At 41.5% G+C, this 17,625-nt stretch overlaps 1 protein-coding gene across 6 annotated transcripts in view; it reads left to right on the forward strand.

The window, feature by feature from the left end:
• Window positions 1-17,625, forward strand: part of SRPK2 (SRSF protein kinase 2) — a 225,307-nt gene that overhangs the window by 188,622 nt on the left and 19,060 nt on the right. For all 6 annotated transcript variants that reach the window (XM_069765090.1, XM_069765091.1, XM_069765092.1 and 3 more), the window contains 4 exons: window positions 569-791; window positions 1,449-1,955; window positions 6,252-6,352; window positions 6,437-6,544. In XM_069765090.1, coding sequence (XP_069621191.1) covers window positions 569-791; window positions 1,449-1,955; window positions 6,252-6,352; window positions 6,437-6,544 — 939 coding nt within the window. The remainder of the gene's footprint in view (window positions 1-568; window positions 792-1,448; window positions 1,956-6,251; window positions 6,353-6,436; window positions 6,545-17,625) is intronic.

Below are 17,625 nucleotides of genomic sequence, written 5' to 3' on the forward strand. Positions count from 1 at the left end.
CTTCATTGTATCAGTACGCAGGAATCAGACTGCACTCAGATGTCACTCGAGTGCAGCCTAATGTTTCCACTCACTCATTGACTTGGCCGAGTGTGAGCTAAATATCGGATCAAACTCTGACATGCAGCAATGTTTTTCCTCGGACACACTCTGTGGGAAAATTGGACATGTGCATGGCCCCAACATTGGACCAGGTGCGATCCGATGTTTTGTCCAATCGCCCTCTGACCAATTAATAATACTGTTGTCTGTGCAAGCCCTTATAGAGCAATCTGCCTCCTGCTTGCATACTAGATCTGATCGGAGCCTGTTGGGCCCCAGCAGCTCCTGCTTTCTGCCTACACGCAGTGATCATGTCTGAAGGAGTGTGTTGTAGGCACTTCCTATACTGTATACACAGCTCTTGTTTAGTTCTGTGTATTCAGTGATGGAGAAGGTGGTGATAATAATCCAACCATTGAGATTTTTCCTATGAAAAGTCCAGAGTACAATCAATTGTAGTTTATTTTACTTTACATTTTGCTGGTAAAACCTGTAACCAAGATACACATTGTTTTTCCTTTAATAGGTTGGTAAGATTTCCAAAAATAAAAAGAAAAAACTAAAAAAAAAGCAAAAACGTCAAGCAGAACTACTTGAGAAACGTCTTCAAGAAATTGAAGAACTGGAGAGGGAGGCTGAAAAGAAAAAGAGTGAAGAAAATGAGCAGGATGTTGAGAGCCAGCCAGAAGCCAAGATGAAGTCGGTTTGTCTGGAGGATGCTGCAGACGAGGAGCCGGCCAACGAATACGGTGTGTATGATGCGCACAGCTTCTTTTTCACAACTCATTAAAAAAACACAAAAAAAAAAAACACAAATTGGAAACTTGAAATAATAAAAAAAAAAAAAATAAAGATCTTCTCTCCCTGGGAAAAGGGAAGAAACCTTTAACACTAAAATCAGGTCTTCACTGATCCTTAGAACAATCTTTATCACTTGTTCAGGCAGAGTAGCTCTTCTGCACTATACTTGTCAGGTATTATGGCTCCGCTTCCTTAATGTGAGTAGGCCTGAGCCGCATTTGGATAATAATGAAGAAATTGGAACAGGAGTACCAGGCACACTCACCTGTAAGGACCAAGCACTGTGCCTAGATGAACAATCATTAGTGTTTATCATACAGTATGTACCACATTGTTGTGAAAGATATGGATGGCAGTTCCGCATCCAGCCTATGATATGACTGGACAGAACATCTGTCATAATTCCAGTTCTTGTGGTCACACACTTAAGGGCCAGTTATGGCCCAGACTTCTTGTGCAGGGAAAGACACCTTAGTTTTATCTCTTCTGGCTCAGTCAGCACAACAGATCTATCAAACTGACATGGCTTCCATTATATATTAACTTGATGGTGCTTATATAACCAATACCAAGGAAGTATCTGTTGATTGCTTTAATTTTTCTAGTTTTAGCAGGTAATGTTTCTTCAGAAGGGGAAGATCATGATGAGAAAGAAGATACCGAAAAGGAAATTGTTGAAAAAGATGATGACGACGATGTGGATGCCGAACTTGTTAATACAGATCCAACATGGATAGAGTCCCCAAAAACAAATGGCCATTTGGAAAATGGACCATTCTCGCTGGAACAGCCATTAGATGATGAAGATGACGAAGAGGAAGACTGTCCCAATCCGGATGACTTTAACCTAGATGAGTCAAATGCTGAAAGCGATTATACATACAGTAGCTCTTATGAACAGTTTAACAGTGAATTGCCAAATGGACAACATAAGGATACGGAGTTACAGTTCTCCGACTTTTCAGCAGCAATGTTTTCCGATCCGTTAGAGTCTGTAGAATCTGGCTTGGCTGCTTCTGAGGATTCCACTGTTATAGACAGGGATGGAAGTAGTCCTTGCCAAGACAGAAGTAGGACGGTTTCAGCATCAAGCACTGGAGATATGCCAAAAAGTAAGTTTCTTCTCCTGTGTACTTGCTCCAGCCCAACTATCCATGTAGTTCATTGTACTAGCGTGTTTGATCTTGATAATTCTTTTACAACTCACATTTATTGTCTCTGATCGGATATACTATTAGACTTTAGGGGTTCTCATTACTAGCCAGCTTCTGTTTAATCTCTTCCCTTTGCCCCACTCGACCACTGCAGTTAATCTGCGGCCGCTGATCGACTGCAGCCATTACTATTCCTTTTTAATAGTTGTCCACTCCCATGGAATACTGAAGGGCTGCAACCGATCAGTGATGGCAAATTGGCTTCAGCGGTCATGTGACACAACAGCATCATGTGATCCACCAATAATAGCTGTGCAAGTAGTATTAATTTTTTATATTGGGCTCTAAAGTAGTGGACATCCCCTTTTTAAGGTGTTGTCTCTACTAGACATTCTCTTTTCGAAATGGAGCCAACCTATTAACTGATTGTTGTGGGCCATATGTGGATGATCATACAGTTCATTAATTTGCTATATGTGTCTTAAGATGAATGGGTGATCTTATGGTCAGATAAAGTCCTCCAGAACGGAACCCATTCTCTGTAGACGTTCTATACAGCCATACAGTACATATTGATAATCCCTATCTGATTACACAGCCCTTTCTGTGATTGATAGAACAGCCTGAGTTACATCATGCTACCTGCCAAATGTTTGAAATACATTACTGTAGGTCCTCATAAAGGGGAATTTGCACCTGATATCGTCTAATAATGCTCTGCAACTTTCCATGTTCATGTTGGGTTTCATTATGGCTTCTAGTGACATTTACATTCAGACCTGCTGACTGCCACCTGGATTTCATAGAAAACCAACAGCTTAAATGAGATTGTATAATGCACTACCCCAGGTGCTAAACAGTGTGGCCATCATCGTTTTTCTCTGCTTTATCTATTTCACTACCATGATAGTCCCCCATTTAATAAACATAAATATTAGAAGTATTCCAAAATAAAACGCTTCAACTTTCACTGTACCGAAGTTGAATGAGGTATCCAGAATTGTGAAAACATGGCTGCTTTAATTTAGAAACAACCCCACCCTAGATGGGTTGTGTTTTGCATTGCAATTCATCCCTATTGAAGAACATGAATCTGTGTGTGGTATTGAACTCAATTTATGGTCGATGATGGTGCTGTTCCTGAAATATATCATACATATATGTTCATTATATAGGCAGATGTGTATTGTTGACCATGAATGTTATATTATAGCAGCTAGAAGCTGATACATTTATGGCATATTTTCATAACTGAGCGTCATAAAGAGTGGAGGGAAAATGGAAATTGTCATAGGATCTACCTAAATTGGGTATCTTATCCTATTCATATTTAGAAAACTATTATATTTCCATTCTACAACTATCAAGCCTGATCATGACTCTTATTTCATTATGATTAATGTATGGAGTTATACTGTATAAGCAGGCAGTTTGGTGACCAGATGTTGATGCCCTACCCTGACCGAAAGTAACCCATGCTATGAGCCCCCTCAGTAGGTTGTGAATGCAAGTGTATCACACTGAAAGTACCCAAAGATACGTGACTGTTGCGTTGCTCTCGCAATCTTTGAGTTTTCTAGGGTTTATGAGTTATTACCACTATGTCAATATTTTTTACAAAGCACAGTAACTTTATTGACTATACTTAACATACAGTACAGCCCAACATACACTTTCTTTATTGTCCAATTGTGTCTTTTTTTTTCATCTCCTTCTTATCCTGTGTATCCAGCTTCACAGATCTCAATGGACGGTTCTATTGTTATCTGCTATAACTACATTTCCCAACAGCACATTGCTTCTTCTTAGTTCTTCAGGTCCCCTCACTTTGCTCTCCTGTGATAGATTTTATCATGTGCAATTTTTTATTTCTGTTCATGATGTAACCCATTATTTGACCAATATCCATTATTATTTACAAATTCCATATTTCTGTTTAGGTTCATGGGGATCTTCAGAGCATGATCATCCTCTCCCTTGCATGCAGAGCAGATATAGCTGAGCTGTGTTACAGCAATGCTGTTGGGGCAGTTGGCTGCTATAAAGTGGTTTGGGGGATATGTTATTAGACACAATTATAGATACATCTGTTTTTCATGAATGAGACATGGCTATCTGGTATCAGTCGAATCTTCAGCATAGCATACCATGTTACCATCCAGCTGACATGTTTTATCAGACAGGGTCATTAGGTACATCTGGGCAAGGTCAGACAATAGCATTAAAACTATTGGATCACGGATCCAGTGGCAATGGAGGATAACGTGAGCTCTGGGATGTCATCATTTTGGATTGATGGCTGAACATTAGTGAAGATTTTTTAAAAAAAAGGGCTGTATTGTTACAAATAATTGATTCTGCATATACAGAAATCTGAGACCACCGTACTGAAAGCAAAGTTATGGTGACGAAATTAAGTTTATATACACAATGAGCAGTGGCTGTAAGTACACCCCTACTCATTGACTGACAGCCAGTCAATATCTCTCTGCTACTTCAATCTCATTTTTATTGTTTAAAGGATTGTATATGTACTAAATGTTAAGCCCTTTAAGAAAAAATACTTCTGATCTATCTAAGTTTGTAATTTTTGGAAAATTACTCATTTCATTGTAATCTATTAGCAGCAAAAGCAAAGCCATTATTTTAGTTAATTTAGTGACTTTGGTTTTTGTCTTGATCCATAAATGATACTTGTGAAATGCCCCGTCTGTGGAAAGACTGTGGAAATGAATGCTAACAAACTATTGGCCGCTCGTTCATTTGTTGCTGTGATTCATTGAATGAGGTTGACTAGCCAACTAGTCAACCTCATGAGGAAGCAGAACTAGCCAACCATGAGGTTGGCTAGTTCTGCTTCCATGGAAGGGGCTTCAGTGAAAGCTGATAGTTCTTCTACCAGCTTTCTGGTCTTCTAATAAGAGATGTATTTGGACCGTCTGCATCTAATAAACATGTGAAAGGCTCTGGATTCCAAACCCAAGTAATCCTGGGGCATAGAAAGGGATTATTCACAGGACAATTCACATTCATGTGCGGTCAATGCTTTACTTACTGTATTCTATTTGTCTTTTCACGTGGCATTTCATTTTCCCAACTAATAGGCATGATGAATCAGGACAATTCCTGCTTATGGACCAAATTAGTGAACTAGTCAATGAACAAATGGATAGCACAATGATGGCATCTAAGCTGGATCTGTCTGCTGTCCATTTTTAACTAACTAGTTGGTAGTTGTGTGGTGGTAAAGGTTTGCATGCAAAAATAAATTGATGGCACGAATAGTAAAAATGGACACACAGGCTTAAAATGGATAAAAATGGATCTGACTCGGAGACTTACTTAAAGAAGTGACTTTCTATCCGCCCAACAAACACTGGAGCAACTAGCAGAGGACACAAATGAAATAGAACCCTATCAGAGTGGTGCCTTAACCACTTCAGTGTTTGTGAACCATGAAGAGGTTAGAAGCAGTTTGCTAGCTATAGTTTAATTCAAAGCAAAAAGACGTGAGCAGCAGAGCCCCCGTTAATACGACGGTGAAACCGCCAACAAAGCCGCTTCAGGGAAAAGACCTCCAACTTTTTAGAGAGAAAATTCTTTGCCTAGAAAACTTTCAAAATCGTCATAAGAGTATGCACCCACTGACGTTTTAGAGGCATTCAAAGATCATGAGTTTTTCAAGCAGAATCCGCTTCCCAAAACGCTCCTTCTCAATGTTTTTGGAGATGTTCTTCTCCTGAAACCGTTTTAAAAAAGTTTTCCCATAAAGCATTTTTGCAGCCTTTTGATTTGATAGTATCTAGTTTGGAGTGTTTTCCTTCAGGATCCACTTCAAAGAAATGACATGCACTCTCATTTTCTTGCTAGATGTTTTTCAAAACCTCTTTAGCAAAAAAATAATGAATACTGAGTTAGAGGAGCATTTCGTGATTTTGGAGATGATATTCTCCCCAAAACTTCAGAAAAAATTGTGAATTTAGCCTTAGGTTGGGAATGCTAGATAAACCGTGCAAGATGAGCAATATTGGGTCCTCTCCATATCCATTTAATTAGGTCAGTTAGGTCAGTTTTTCATATTGGCAGTGGACCCAAGACTGCAACTTTAAGGAGGACCTTTCACTAGTTAGAGCATGTTAGACTGGACTTTTGGCCAATATGCAGCTTTAGGGATAGTAGTATTTGGAAAATGAACCTGAAGGTCTTTCTCATTCCTTAGTACCCATTTAATTTAGAATTACTTCTATGTTGCAGATAAAATGCGAGCCGCAGATCTACTGGTGAATCCACTGGATCCTAGAAACGCTGACAACATTAGGGTTAAAATAGCAGATCTTGGAAATGCTTGTTGGGTGGTATGTACAGCAACCAATGTTACCTATGTGATTGTATAATCTCTATGTACTACCCATCTGTAAAGGGATGTTTTCTTTGTCCAGCACAAGCACTTCACTGAAGACATACAGACCAGACAGTATCGCTCCATAGAAGTTCTCATAGGAGCGGGGTATAGCACTCCTGCTGATATCTGGAGTACAGCATGTATGGTAAGAGTCTCACCTTATATTGTATTCTACAAATATTGGTCGATTCCGCTAACAAATCAGTGCCCAATCCTTTGTTATATATACTTGATAACATTTTGTCAGAACATAGACCGGAAATTCATTAATATAAGGCCTCATTCAAAAGTTGTTTTTTTTTCATTTCATGGGTAGAACACCTTTCCATTGTAGTCTATGGTGCTGTTCACATTTCCGTGTTTTTTTAATTTTTTTTTGCGAACCATAACATGTTCAGTTTTTGATCCAAGTTTCCTATAAAAAATCACCCATTTAAGTCATTAAAAAATCACAGATAGCACATAGATAGCACATTGTGTGCAATGTGTGTGCTGTCCTTTTTTTTTGTTGTTTTTTTTTTTTTTAAGCAAAGTAACATATGGAAGTTTTGCAAGTTTTATTTTTTATTTGAGAAAATCACTGCTGAGACACTGATGGTAAAAAATCTCTTTTTTTTGTCTACAAGAACAATCACTTATGTCTGAATGAGCCCTAAACAATGTTCAGTGTTTTCATACTGACATGTGCACACAATTCCATCGCTTCAGTCTACAGCGAGAAATGCCAGAGCGATACAGGGCCAGTGAGCCATCATCTATGGTGTATGGGAAAGCACCTCCTTTGTCAAAACAGTCCACCATTGAAACTATCTTTGATTACTATTGGCAATATAACTCCATTTGTATTTCTTAAACTGCTTTAAATAATAAAAAATTAGTTTGGGTTGCTTAGACAAATGAAAAAAAAACCTCAAAAGCATTTCACTGTAGGACTGATCTGTATAGTGTTCTCGGTATACTGTAGTAGTTTTCTGTTTGTACCTAAAGGTACCGTTACACTAGACGATATCGCTAGCGATCCGTGACGTTGCAGCGTCCTCGCTAGCGATATCGTCCAGTGTGACAGGCAGCAGCGATCAGGCCCCTGCTGTGCTGTCGCTGGTCGGGGAAGAAAGTCCAGAACTTTATTTCGTCGCTGGACTCCCCGCAGACATCGCTGAATCGGCGTGTGTGACACCGATTCAGTGATGTCTTCACTGGTAACCAGGGTAAACATTGGGTAACTAAGCGCAGGGCCGCGCTTAGTAACCCGATGTTTACCCTGGTTACCATCCTAAAAGTAAAAAAAACAAACACTACATACTTACCTTCCGCTGTCTGTCCCCGGCGCTGTGCTCTGCACTCCTCCTGTACTGGCTGTGAGCGTCGGTCAGCCGGAAAGCAGAGCGGTGACGTCACCGCTCTGCTTTCCGGCCGCTGTGCTCACACAGCCAGTACAGGAGGAGTGCAGAGCAGAGCGCCGGGGACAGACAGCGGTAGGTAAGTATGTGGTGTTTGTTTTTTTTCACTTTTAGGATGGTAACCAGGGTAAACATCGGGTTAACTAAGCGCGGCCCTGCGCTTAGTAACCCGATGTTTACCCTGGTTACTGGCATCGTTGGTCGCTGGAGAGCTGTCTGTGTGACAGCTCTCCAGCGACCAAACAGCGACGCTGCAGCGATCCGGATCGTTGTCGGTATCGCTGCAGCGTCGCTAAGTGTGACGGTACCTTAATTCTCACTAAAGCAGCAGCATCCTTTGCAGTTCTATTCCCCTTGGACCTGGGCCTGGTACCAGGCTTGAGAGCTGCATGTGTTCTCTTTTTCTGTGCTGAAAAGAGTTAAGGTATGGTTAGATAAAGCGGCATAGTAACACAAGATCGTGAAGTTTGGGCTGCCTAGTGGACAATCAGCAGTACTGCAGCCAGACTTGTGAAGTTTGTTTCCTCACCACATACAGCTTTTGGCAAAAATTAAGAGACCACTGTACAGTTGTATAAAAATCAGGTTTTCTACATGTCTGACAGCCATTCCATCCCAGTGTCAGTTGAATTCCAACCAGAGCACACCTCATTACTTAATGTGCTTCTGATTAGGGGATCACCTGAACCAAATCTTATTTAACTAAGGAAAGTCTAAAAAACACTGCTGCGGTCTTCACAATCCTCTTGCAATAGGACAAGCTGGATGGCAAAACAAGTGCTAGTAATATCCCAAAAGTAAAAGGAATGAAAAAATAACTTTTAACCATGCCAATGGAGTTGAAAAGAAAAGTCTTGAGTGAGGAAAAGAAGGGCTCAATTCCGGCTTTACTAGCAGAGGGACATAGTGAGCGTCATGTTGCCTCCATTCTTAAAATTTCTAAGACGGCAGTCCATTACAACAAAGTCAAGCAGACATTGTAGACAACAAAGTTACAGACCGGCAGAGGGCGAAAACGACTCAACACTGACTGGGATGACCGCAGGGCCGGCGTCAGCACCCGGCACTCCGGGCAAATGCCGGGGCCCTGGGGAGAGAGGGGGGCCAACTCACGCTGTCATAGATACAGCTGGGAGAGCAGAGCAGGAGATAACATGCTCTCTCCGCCCACAATGTCACTGCTGGCTGGGTTCTCTTAACCCCTATGTGCCAGCTCTGACACAAGCATCTTCTCACTCAGTCAGTGCAGCTAGGCAGGCACATAGGGGTTAAGAGAAGGCAGCCAGTGTGACTGTTTGTGGGCGGAGACAGCACGTTCTCTGCTCTCCCCCTGGGTGGCTGCAGTGCTGAGCTGAACTTATCAGGCAGATTCCGAGGAGCTCCGTCCTACCAGTGCCTGAGTGAGTGTTATGGTATCCAGCAGTAGTTGAAGTTGTGGCTCAGTCTGCTGCTGTCTGTCTCCGCTGCCTAAAAATGTGGGTGATGTCTGGAGGAGCAGCTGCTGGGGTGCAGCCTGTAGCCACCCAGCTCTCCCAGAATACATGCATGCTGCACTAAACCTGCACCAGTGGGATAGGAAGAAGCTTAACCCCTTCCCATCTGTATGAAGGTTATTGCTAAACCTTAAAGATAACAATCCGACCTGCATAAATGGGGTTAACCAGATGCCAGGAGGAAGGGGAGCTGCTGCCATGGATAAATCTGAGCTGTGGGCTGTAGGTTGGGGCCCCATGGCCCCAGGCTGGTGACTGGAGGAACTCTGCCCAGTGCTGGCATGTGGGTGATTTCTGCTCCGGGAGTCTCAGCTTCTCTCCTCCAGGTCACACTGTGCAGTCACAGCAACATTGGTTGTGTCTGTCCAGGTCCCAGCAGCTGCCACTGCTCCCACCAAGGACATGGCATCACTTAACCCTTCCCCTGCAGCCACCGGCAACAAATCCACATTATTCCTTGATTAAATCAGGTTCCAACCCAATAGAGGAGCAGACAGTTCCTGCTGCCATTAGGGTCCGGGAGGGGGTGACCTGTGACATTGGCTGTCCTGCTACTCTGTAGTGGGGGGTGACAAGTGTAACATGGGGTAACGATGACGGAGAAATGCACAGGGTAATAGTGAGCGCGACAGAGGGCAGTATATGGTATGGAGCAGTCAGGGGGTGGGCTGCAGGATCCCCCCATACTGTACATGACTGCCCGGGACAGGGAGGCGTTTAATGAGCTTCTAATGACAGGGCACTAATTGGGTCATTAGGGTTTGTGGAAAGGATTCAGCATCAGGTCCCTCATTAATGCCCGAGCCGCCTGTTACTTTGTAGCACAGATCTGTTGGGGCCGCAAAACCAAACAACGTTGTTTATGTAGAAAAGTCTTTGTTTCATAGAAAAACTCAAAACAGAAAAGCACCTCTCCTGTATATATACACTGCACAGCACCTTTCATCCTGTATATATACACTGCACAGCACCTCTCCTGTATATATACACTGCACAGCACCTTTCCTCCTGTATATATACACTGCAGAATTTACAATAGCTGTCACTCATGTAAGAAGTGAAATCTGGCATTGTACTATACATTTCTCTGCCGTATCTGTGCATCATAAATCGGGGTATGTGTTAAAGGGGGGGGCCCACTGAGACTCTTTCGCCCGGGGCCCTCGAAAACCTGGAGCCGGCCCTGGATGACCGCCATCTTATTCGAATGTCACTCAGCAACCGCAGGATGACATCGTGACCTACAAAAGGAATGGTAAATGGCAGCTAGGATGAAGTGCACGGCAAGAACAGTTCGTAACAGGCTCCTAGAGGTAGGACTCAAGTCATGTAAAGCTAAAAAAAAAAGCCTTTCATCAATGAGAAGCAAAGGAGATCCAGGCTGAAGTTTGCCAAAGACCATAAGGATTGAACCATAGAGAACTGGAGTATGGTAATCTTCTCTGTTGAGTCTAATTTTCAGCTTTGCCCAACACCTGGTCATCTAATGGTTAGACGGAGACCTGGAGAGGCATACAAGCTACAGTGTCTTGCATCCACTGTGATGACCTGGGGATGCTTCAGCAAGGCTGGAATTGGGCAGGTTAATCTTTGCAAAGGACATATGAATCAAGCCGCTTACAAGTTTATCCTGGAAAAACAGATAATTGCTTCTGCTCAGGCCATGTTCCCCAACTCTGAGGACTGTTTTTTTTCCAGCAGGACAATGCACCATGCCACACAGCTAGGTCAATCAAGGTGTGGATGAAGGACCACCACATCAAATCCCTGTCATGGCCAGCCCAATCTCCAGACCTGAATCCCATTGAAAACCTCTGGAATGTCATAAAGAGGAAAATGGATAGTCACAAGCCATCAAACAAAGAAGAACTGCTTAAATTTGTGTACCAGGAGTGGCATAAGGTCACCCAAAAGCAGTGTGAAAGATTGGTGGAATGCATGCCAAGGCGCATGACAGCTATGATTAAAAATCATGGTTATTCCACAAAATATTGATTTCTGAACTCTTCCTGAGATAAAACATTAGTATTGTTGTTTCTAAATGATTATGAACTTGTTTTTTTGGGGGTTTTTTTTGCATTATTTGGGGAATGCAAGCACTGCATTTTTTTGTTATTTTGAACATTTTTCATTTTCAGAAAATAAATACAAAATTTATTGCTTGGAACTTCGGAAACATGTTGTCAGTAGTTTATAGAATAAAAGAACAATTTACATTTTACTCAAAAAAATACCTATAAATAGGAAAATCCGACAAACTGAACATTTTGCAGTGGTCTCTTACTTGTTGCCAGAGCTGTATGAAAGAATTATGTGAACCCTAGAATGTCCCTTTTCCAAAACTTGTTTAACAAGCAGGGGACTTATTTTTGATTTTGCATGCATAGATTGCAGATATTTACAAAATTGGTTATTTGACAAGCCAAACTCCTCTTAAGTTTTAAGAATACCTTCAGATAATACTTTATGAATCCTATCTATACATGTATTCATCCAATCATAAAATCCCTCTAATTTGTGAAACGCTAGGTATCTATTAATTAACCCCTTGACGACCGCCGATACGCTTTTTAACGGCGGTAGTTAAGGGTACTTACACCACAGGGCCCGTTAATTAACGGCGCTTTGGAAATAGTGTATATCGCCCCCCAGAGTCGGATTTTCTCCAGGGTCTTGGATGGTTTACCCCCACATATGGGGCATCAGGGTACTCAGGACAAATTGGAGAACAACTTTTGGGGTCCAGTTTCTCCTGTTAACCTTGGGAAAAAAGATTTTTTTACTTTCACAGCTCTGCGTTAAACTTCTGTGAAGCACTTGGGCGTTCAAAGTGCTCAGCACACATCTACATAAGTACCTTGGGGGATATAGTTTCCAAAATGGGGTCACTTGTTGGGGGTTTCTACTTTTTAGGTACATCAGGGGCTCTGCAAATACAACGTGACGCCCGCAGACCATTCTATCAAAGTCTGCATTAAAAAAAGGCACTCCTTCCCTTCCGAGCTCAGCCATGCATCCAAACTGTGGTCCCCTCCACATATGGGGTATCGGCATACTCAGGACAAATTGCACAACAACTTTCATGGTCCAATTTCTCCTGTTACCCTTGGGAAAGTAAAAATTTTTTGGGGAAAAGATCATTTTTGTGGAAACGATGATTTTTCGTTTTCATGGCTCTGCCATATAAACTTCTGTGAAGCACTTGGGGATTCATAGTGCTTACCACACATCTCGATAAGCTCCTTGGGGGGGGGGGGTCTAGTTTCCAAAATGGTGTCGCTTGTGGGAGGTTTCTACACATCAGAGGCTCTGCAAACGCAACATGACGCCCGAAGACCATTCCATCAAAGTCTGCATTACGTCACTATTTCCCTTCTGAGCCCCGATCTGTGCCCAAACAGTGGTTCCCCCCCACATATGGGGTATCGGTGTACTCAGGACAAACTAGTTTTTGGGTCCAAGTTCTCCTGTTAACCTTGCGAAAATAAAAAATTGTGGGCTAAAAAATTATGCCGTGCGCCTAAACAGTGGTTTACCCCCACATATGGGGTATCGGCATATTCAGGAGAAATTGCACAACCAATGTTGTTGTTCATTTTCTCTTTTTACACTAGTGAAAATAAAAAAAAATTGGTTCTGAAGTAAAATGTTTGTAAAAAATAAATAAATAAATTAAATGTTTTCCTTCCACATTGCTTAAGTTCCTGTGAAGCACGTAAAGGGTTAATAAACTTCTTGAATGTGATTTTGAGCACCTTGAGGGGTGCAGTTTTTAGAATGGTGTAAAAAAATGGTTTTGTAAATTATGTTGCAAAAACGAGAAATCGCTGGTCAACTTTTAACCCTTAAAATGTCCTAAGGAAAAAAAAAATGTTTCTAAGATTGTGCTGATGTAAAGTAGATATGTGGGAAATGTTATGTATTAACTATTTTGTGTGACATATCTCTCTGATTTAGAGGCAAAAAAAGTTTAAAAATTGAAAAATTTTAAAAATTTTCACCAGATTTCCATTTTTTTCATAAATAAACGCAAGTAATATAGAAGAAATTTTACCACTAGCATGAAATACAATATGTCACGAAAAAACAGTCTTAGAATCAGCGGGATCCGTTAAAGCGTTCAAGAGTTATAACCTCATAAAGTGACAGTGGTCAGAATTGTAAAAATCGGCCTGGTCATTAAGCTGCAAATTGGCTCCGTCAGTAAACCAGATGGGAGTAAATGCATTGCAATCACCCATACCCATTATATGTTTACCTTTATCCCAAACCTTATAAAGTAATGCAAGAGTTTGCTATATTGATTTCTTGCATATAAGATTACTTAGTTCAATGATATGTATAGGGGTTTTCCATGGTGTTCCTGAAGTAATTAACCTCTTAGGCTGTGTGCCCACATTGTGTTTTTTATGCATGTCCGCCGCCTTTTTGGCCGCAGCGGAAGCGCTTAAAACCGCATTCCCATGCAATCCTATGAGTCTCCGCAGTTACCATGCTGCGGATTTTCCTGCTGTGGAATCGCATAGCGGTAAAATCCGCAGCATGTTCATTATTTTGGCGATTCCGCTGCCATAGGATTGCATTGAAACGCTCACTTTACTCATGTGGCTATGCCCACCATGCGTAAAGTGTGCACTTCATGTGTGGATGGTACCCAGTCTGGAGGAGAGGGGGCTCTCCTCCAGGCCCTGAGTACCATATCCCTGTAAAAAAAAAAGAAAAAAAGAATTATAATAATAAATAGGGATGTATTTACGTTCTGATGGCCCCCGGAGTCCTTCCGCCTCTCAGCGGTGCACGCGGCGGCTTCCATTCCCAGGGATGTATTGCGCGAATCACCTGAGATGACGTCGCAGTCATGCGACCTTGACGTTGCAAAGGTCCTTCGCTCAAAGCATCCCTGGGAATGGAACGTACTGTGAGCGCCGCTGAGGAGATCGGAGGCCTTCGGAAGGTGAGACTAACCATATTTTTTTATTTTTTTTAATAATTTTTAACATTCTCTCTTTTACTATTGATGCTGCACAGCACTATGCTTGACAAGTGTGACCAACCTGTGAATCACTTTTCCAAGCGATGCTTCAAATCGCCAAGAAAAGCGCAAGTATTCTGCAAGCTGAAAACGTTTGTGTTTTGCGGGAAACCGCATGCGAATTCCTCATGCGTTTTACCCGCAGCAGGGAGTTGCGGAAATGCTGCGAACATTTCCGCAGCATTTCTGCAACGTGGGCACATAACGTTATTTTTATTGGAATTCTCATTATGATCCCATCCACTAAAGTGCAGCAGTGGAGCTACCAAAACATATATTAGTACCATTAGGAATTGCCAAACTGCCTGATTCCTTGTCTCTTTGTAAGTGTTCAAGTTTTATTCTTGCTGTTTTTTTCTCCTATAAGGGAGTGAAACAAACTGAATTTCTTTTAAATAAAATGCAGGGACCCAGATTGGCGGCATTATGCAGGATGTATAAAAGTTGGGGCATTAAGATAAATTTTGGTAGATTCTCTCTACCCACTGCTGATAATGGAAGTCTACACCATGCATCTATTTTCAGTTTAAATCTTTCCAGTAAAGGAGATAAGTTTAGGGAAATGTAATCCTGAGGGCTTTTTGTAATAATTACTCCAAGTTACGGTACTTGAATTTCTCAATAATTTGGATTTGGGTGTGAACCAATGAGATAGTGCGTGGGAGGGGATCAATTGACAATAGGGATGACTTGTCTTAATTAATAGAGAGAGCTGACCATTTTCTAAACTCCTCGATAATACTCATGATAGGGTCAATGGACCTCTGAGTGACTCCTGATGGGCCAGAGGCTGGATCAGTAAAGGGCAGAGAGCTCCACTCCGACTCAGACGCCAGCAAGGTGGCGGTGGGGTATTGGTATGGGCTGGTATCATCAAAGATGAACTTGTGGGACCTTTTCGGGTTGAGGATGGAGTGAAGCTCAACTCCCAGACCTACAGCCAGTTGCTGGAAGACAGGTTCTAAGAAGAAAGGCGTGCACTCTGGGGATATGGAAGACAACTTCTTCAAGCACTGGTACTGGAAAAAGTCGGTATCGTTCAAGAAAAACATGATTTTCATGCAGGACAGTGCTCCATCACATGCCTAAAACTACTACACAGCGTGGCTGGCCAGTAAAGGTCTCAAAGAAGAAAAAATGACATGCCCCCCCCTTGTTCACCTGATCTGAACCCCATAGAGAACCTGTGGTCCCTCATAAAATGTGAGATCTACAGGGAGGGAAAACAGTCCAGTCCACCTCTCGGAACAGTGTCTGGGAGGCTGTGGTGGCTGCTGCACGCAATGTTGATCGTAAACAGATCAAGCAACTGACAGAATCTATGGATGGAAGGCTGTTGAGTGTCATCATAAAGAAAGGTGGCTATATTGGCCACTAATTTTTGGGGGTTTTGTTTTTGCATGTCAGAAACGTTTATTTCTAAATTTTGTGCAGTTATATTGGTTTACCTGGTGAAAATAAGCAAGTGAGATGGGAATATACCGGTATTTGGTTTTTATTAAGTTGCCTAATAATTCTGCACAGTAATAGTTACCTGCAAAAACAGATATCCTCCTAAGATAGCCAAATCTAAAAAAAAAACAACTACTTCCAAAAATATTAGGCTTTGATATTTGAGTCTTTTTGGTTGATTGATCAATAATAAAAATAATCCTCTAAAATACAATTTGCCTAATAATTCTGCACAGTGTATATCTGGGCTGGCATGCAAAAGGCCGGCCAAAGTTTCAATAGCTAGCATGAAAAGGAAGGGAAATCGAAGACATCCCTTTTGTATGCTCCTTCCCAACACAATCTGTTCATAAAAAAGGAAAAAGGCCATTGGTCCTTATTTTAGATTGAGGTCTACAATTTAAAAGTTGCTTTGACATTCAGCTTGCTGAACTCTGCATTGGAACCACTGAGTGAAGTCACTAGTTTTAGATTTGTCTGGAAATGTCCCTTATAAAAATTCCTCTAACATACATTGTGTACCAAATTGTTGCTTTGGACTCCGAACCCTCATTCATTCCGAAGAATTGTTCTAAACCTTTTTTTGTGGAATCATTTATCAACGTGAACCATCAAGGTTTAATCGCCAAGGACATCTGGTTGGCACCTCCAATTCAAGCACTCTGTTGTTTTTGTATAGGAGAATGACCAGATATTCAATATCATGGATTAGAGGGATCAGAGATTTAGTAACAATTTTCATATCAGTCCTTGACCAGAGAGTGATATGACAACAAGTATCAATAATATTGTCTACTTGTGGGATTCCTCTGGCACCAAAAATCAAAATACGCTATTTTCAACTCAGACTCCTTAATTTCCATGACTCCGACTCCACAAAAATGGGCTCCGACTCCATGACTCCGACTTCACAGCCATGCCATGGCTGTGGAGTCAGTAAAACAAACCTCCAACTGCGACTCCACAATTTCTATGACATCGACTCCTACTCCACCAAAATGGGCTCCGACTCCACGACTCCGCAGCACTGGTTATATAGAAACAGGTATACTGCCTTTTTGGAATCTGTCCAAATGTGGATGAAGATGAATGTTGAAGTCACCTATTAACTAACTGGGGTTATTGAAGAATTCAGTACAAAACTTAGTATTTTTTTAAGAAGTGTACCCTTATATGGAGGAGGTATATAGATATCCATTAAAATTACGGTAATTTAACCCCGTATATAGAGCATAATAAGCAAGTATAGCAACCCTCCTCATCAATGACAGATTTAAAACACTGGAACGGGATTAATTTGTGGACCAGGATTAATTTGTGGACCAGAACCCTGACTCCTCTAGCATGAGAAGAATATACGGATTGAAAACCGTACCCCCCAAGCTCTATTAATAGTTTGCTTTGTCTCCTGAATCACATGAGTTTCTGACAGGTACACAATAGCTGGTTGATACTGATATATCCATGAATACATATTGCACACCTCCCCCATACCCCTCACATTCATGCTATTGTATTCACAAATTTAGCCATATGGAAGCAGGAGATCATGATTATTGTAATACCACCTGGAACTAAACCATATCTTTCCCTTTTTACATACATGGTACCCCTCTGTAGAGTAAAACAAAAATAAACCAAAACATACAAAGATGGCCAAAAAACAGAGTGGACATTTCTCTCTGGAGGAGAAAATAGGAGCAAATATAAATCCAAAGCATGAGTTAAGGGGCTATTTTCAGTTTATATCAGAATTTTTGATCTACCAAAAGTAATGATCGGAATGACTTCAGAAAGTCCTTATTAAATTGTGACAAAATAAAAGTAAACCTCCATGCTAGATTAACTT

The sequence above is a fragment of the Ranitomeya imitator genome, chromosome 4 (genome assembly GCF_032444005.1).
Source record: "Ranitomeya imitator isolate aRanImi1 chromosome 4, aRanImi1.pri, whole genome shotgun sequence".
Classification (NCBI taxonomy): Eukaryota; Metazoa; Chordata; class Amphibia; order Anura; family Dendrobatidae; genus Ranitomeya; species Ranitomeya imitator.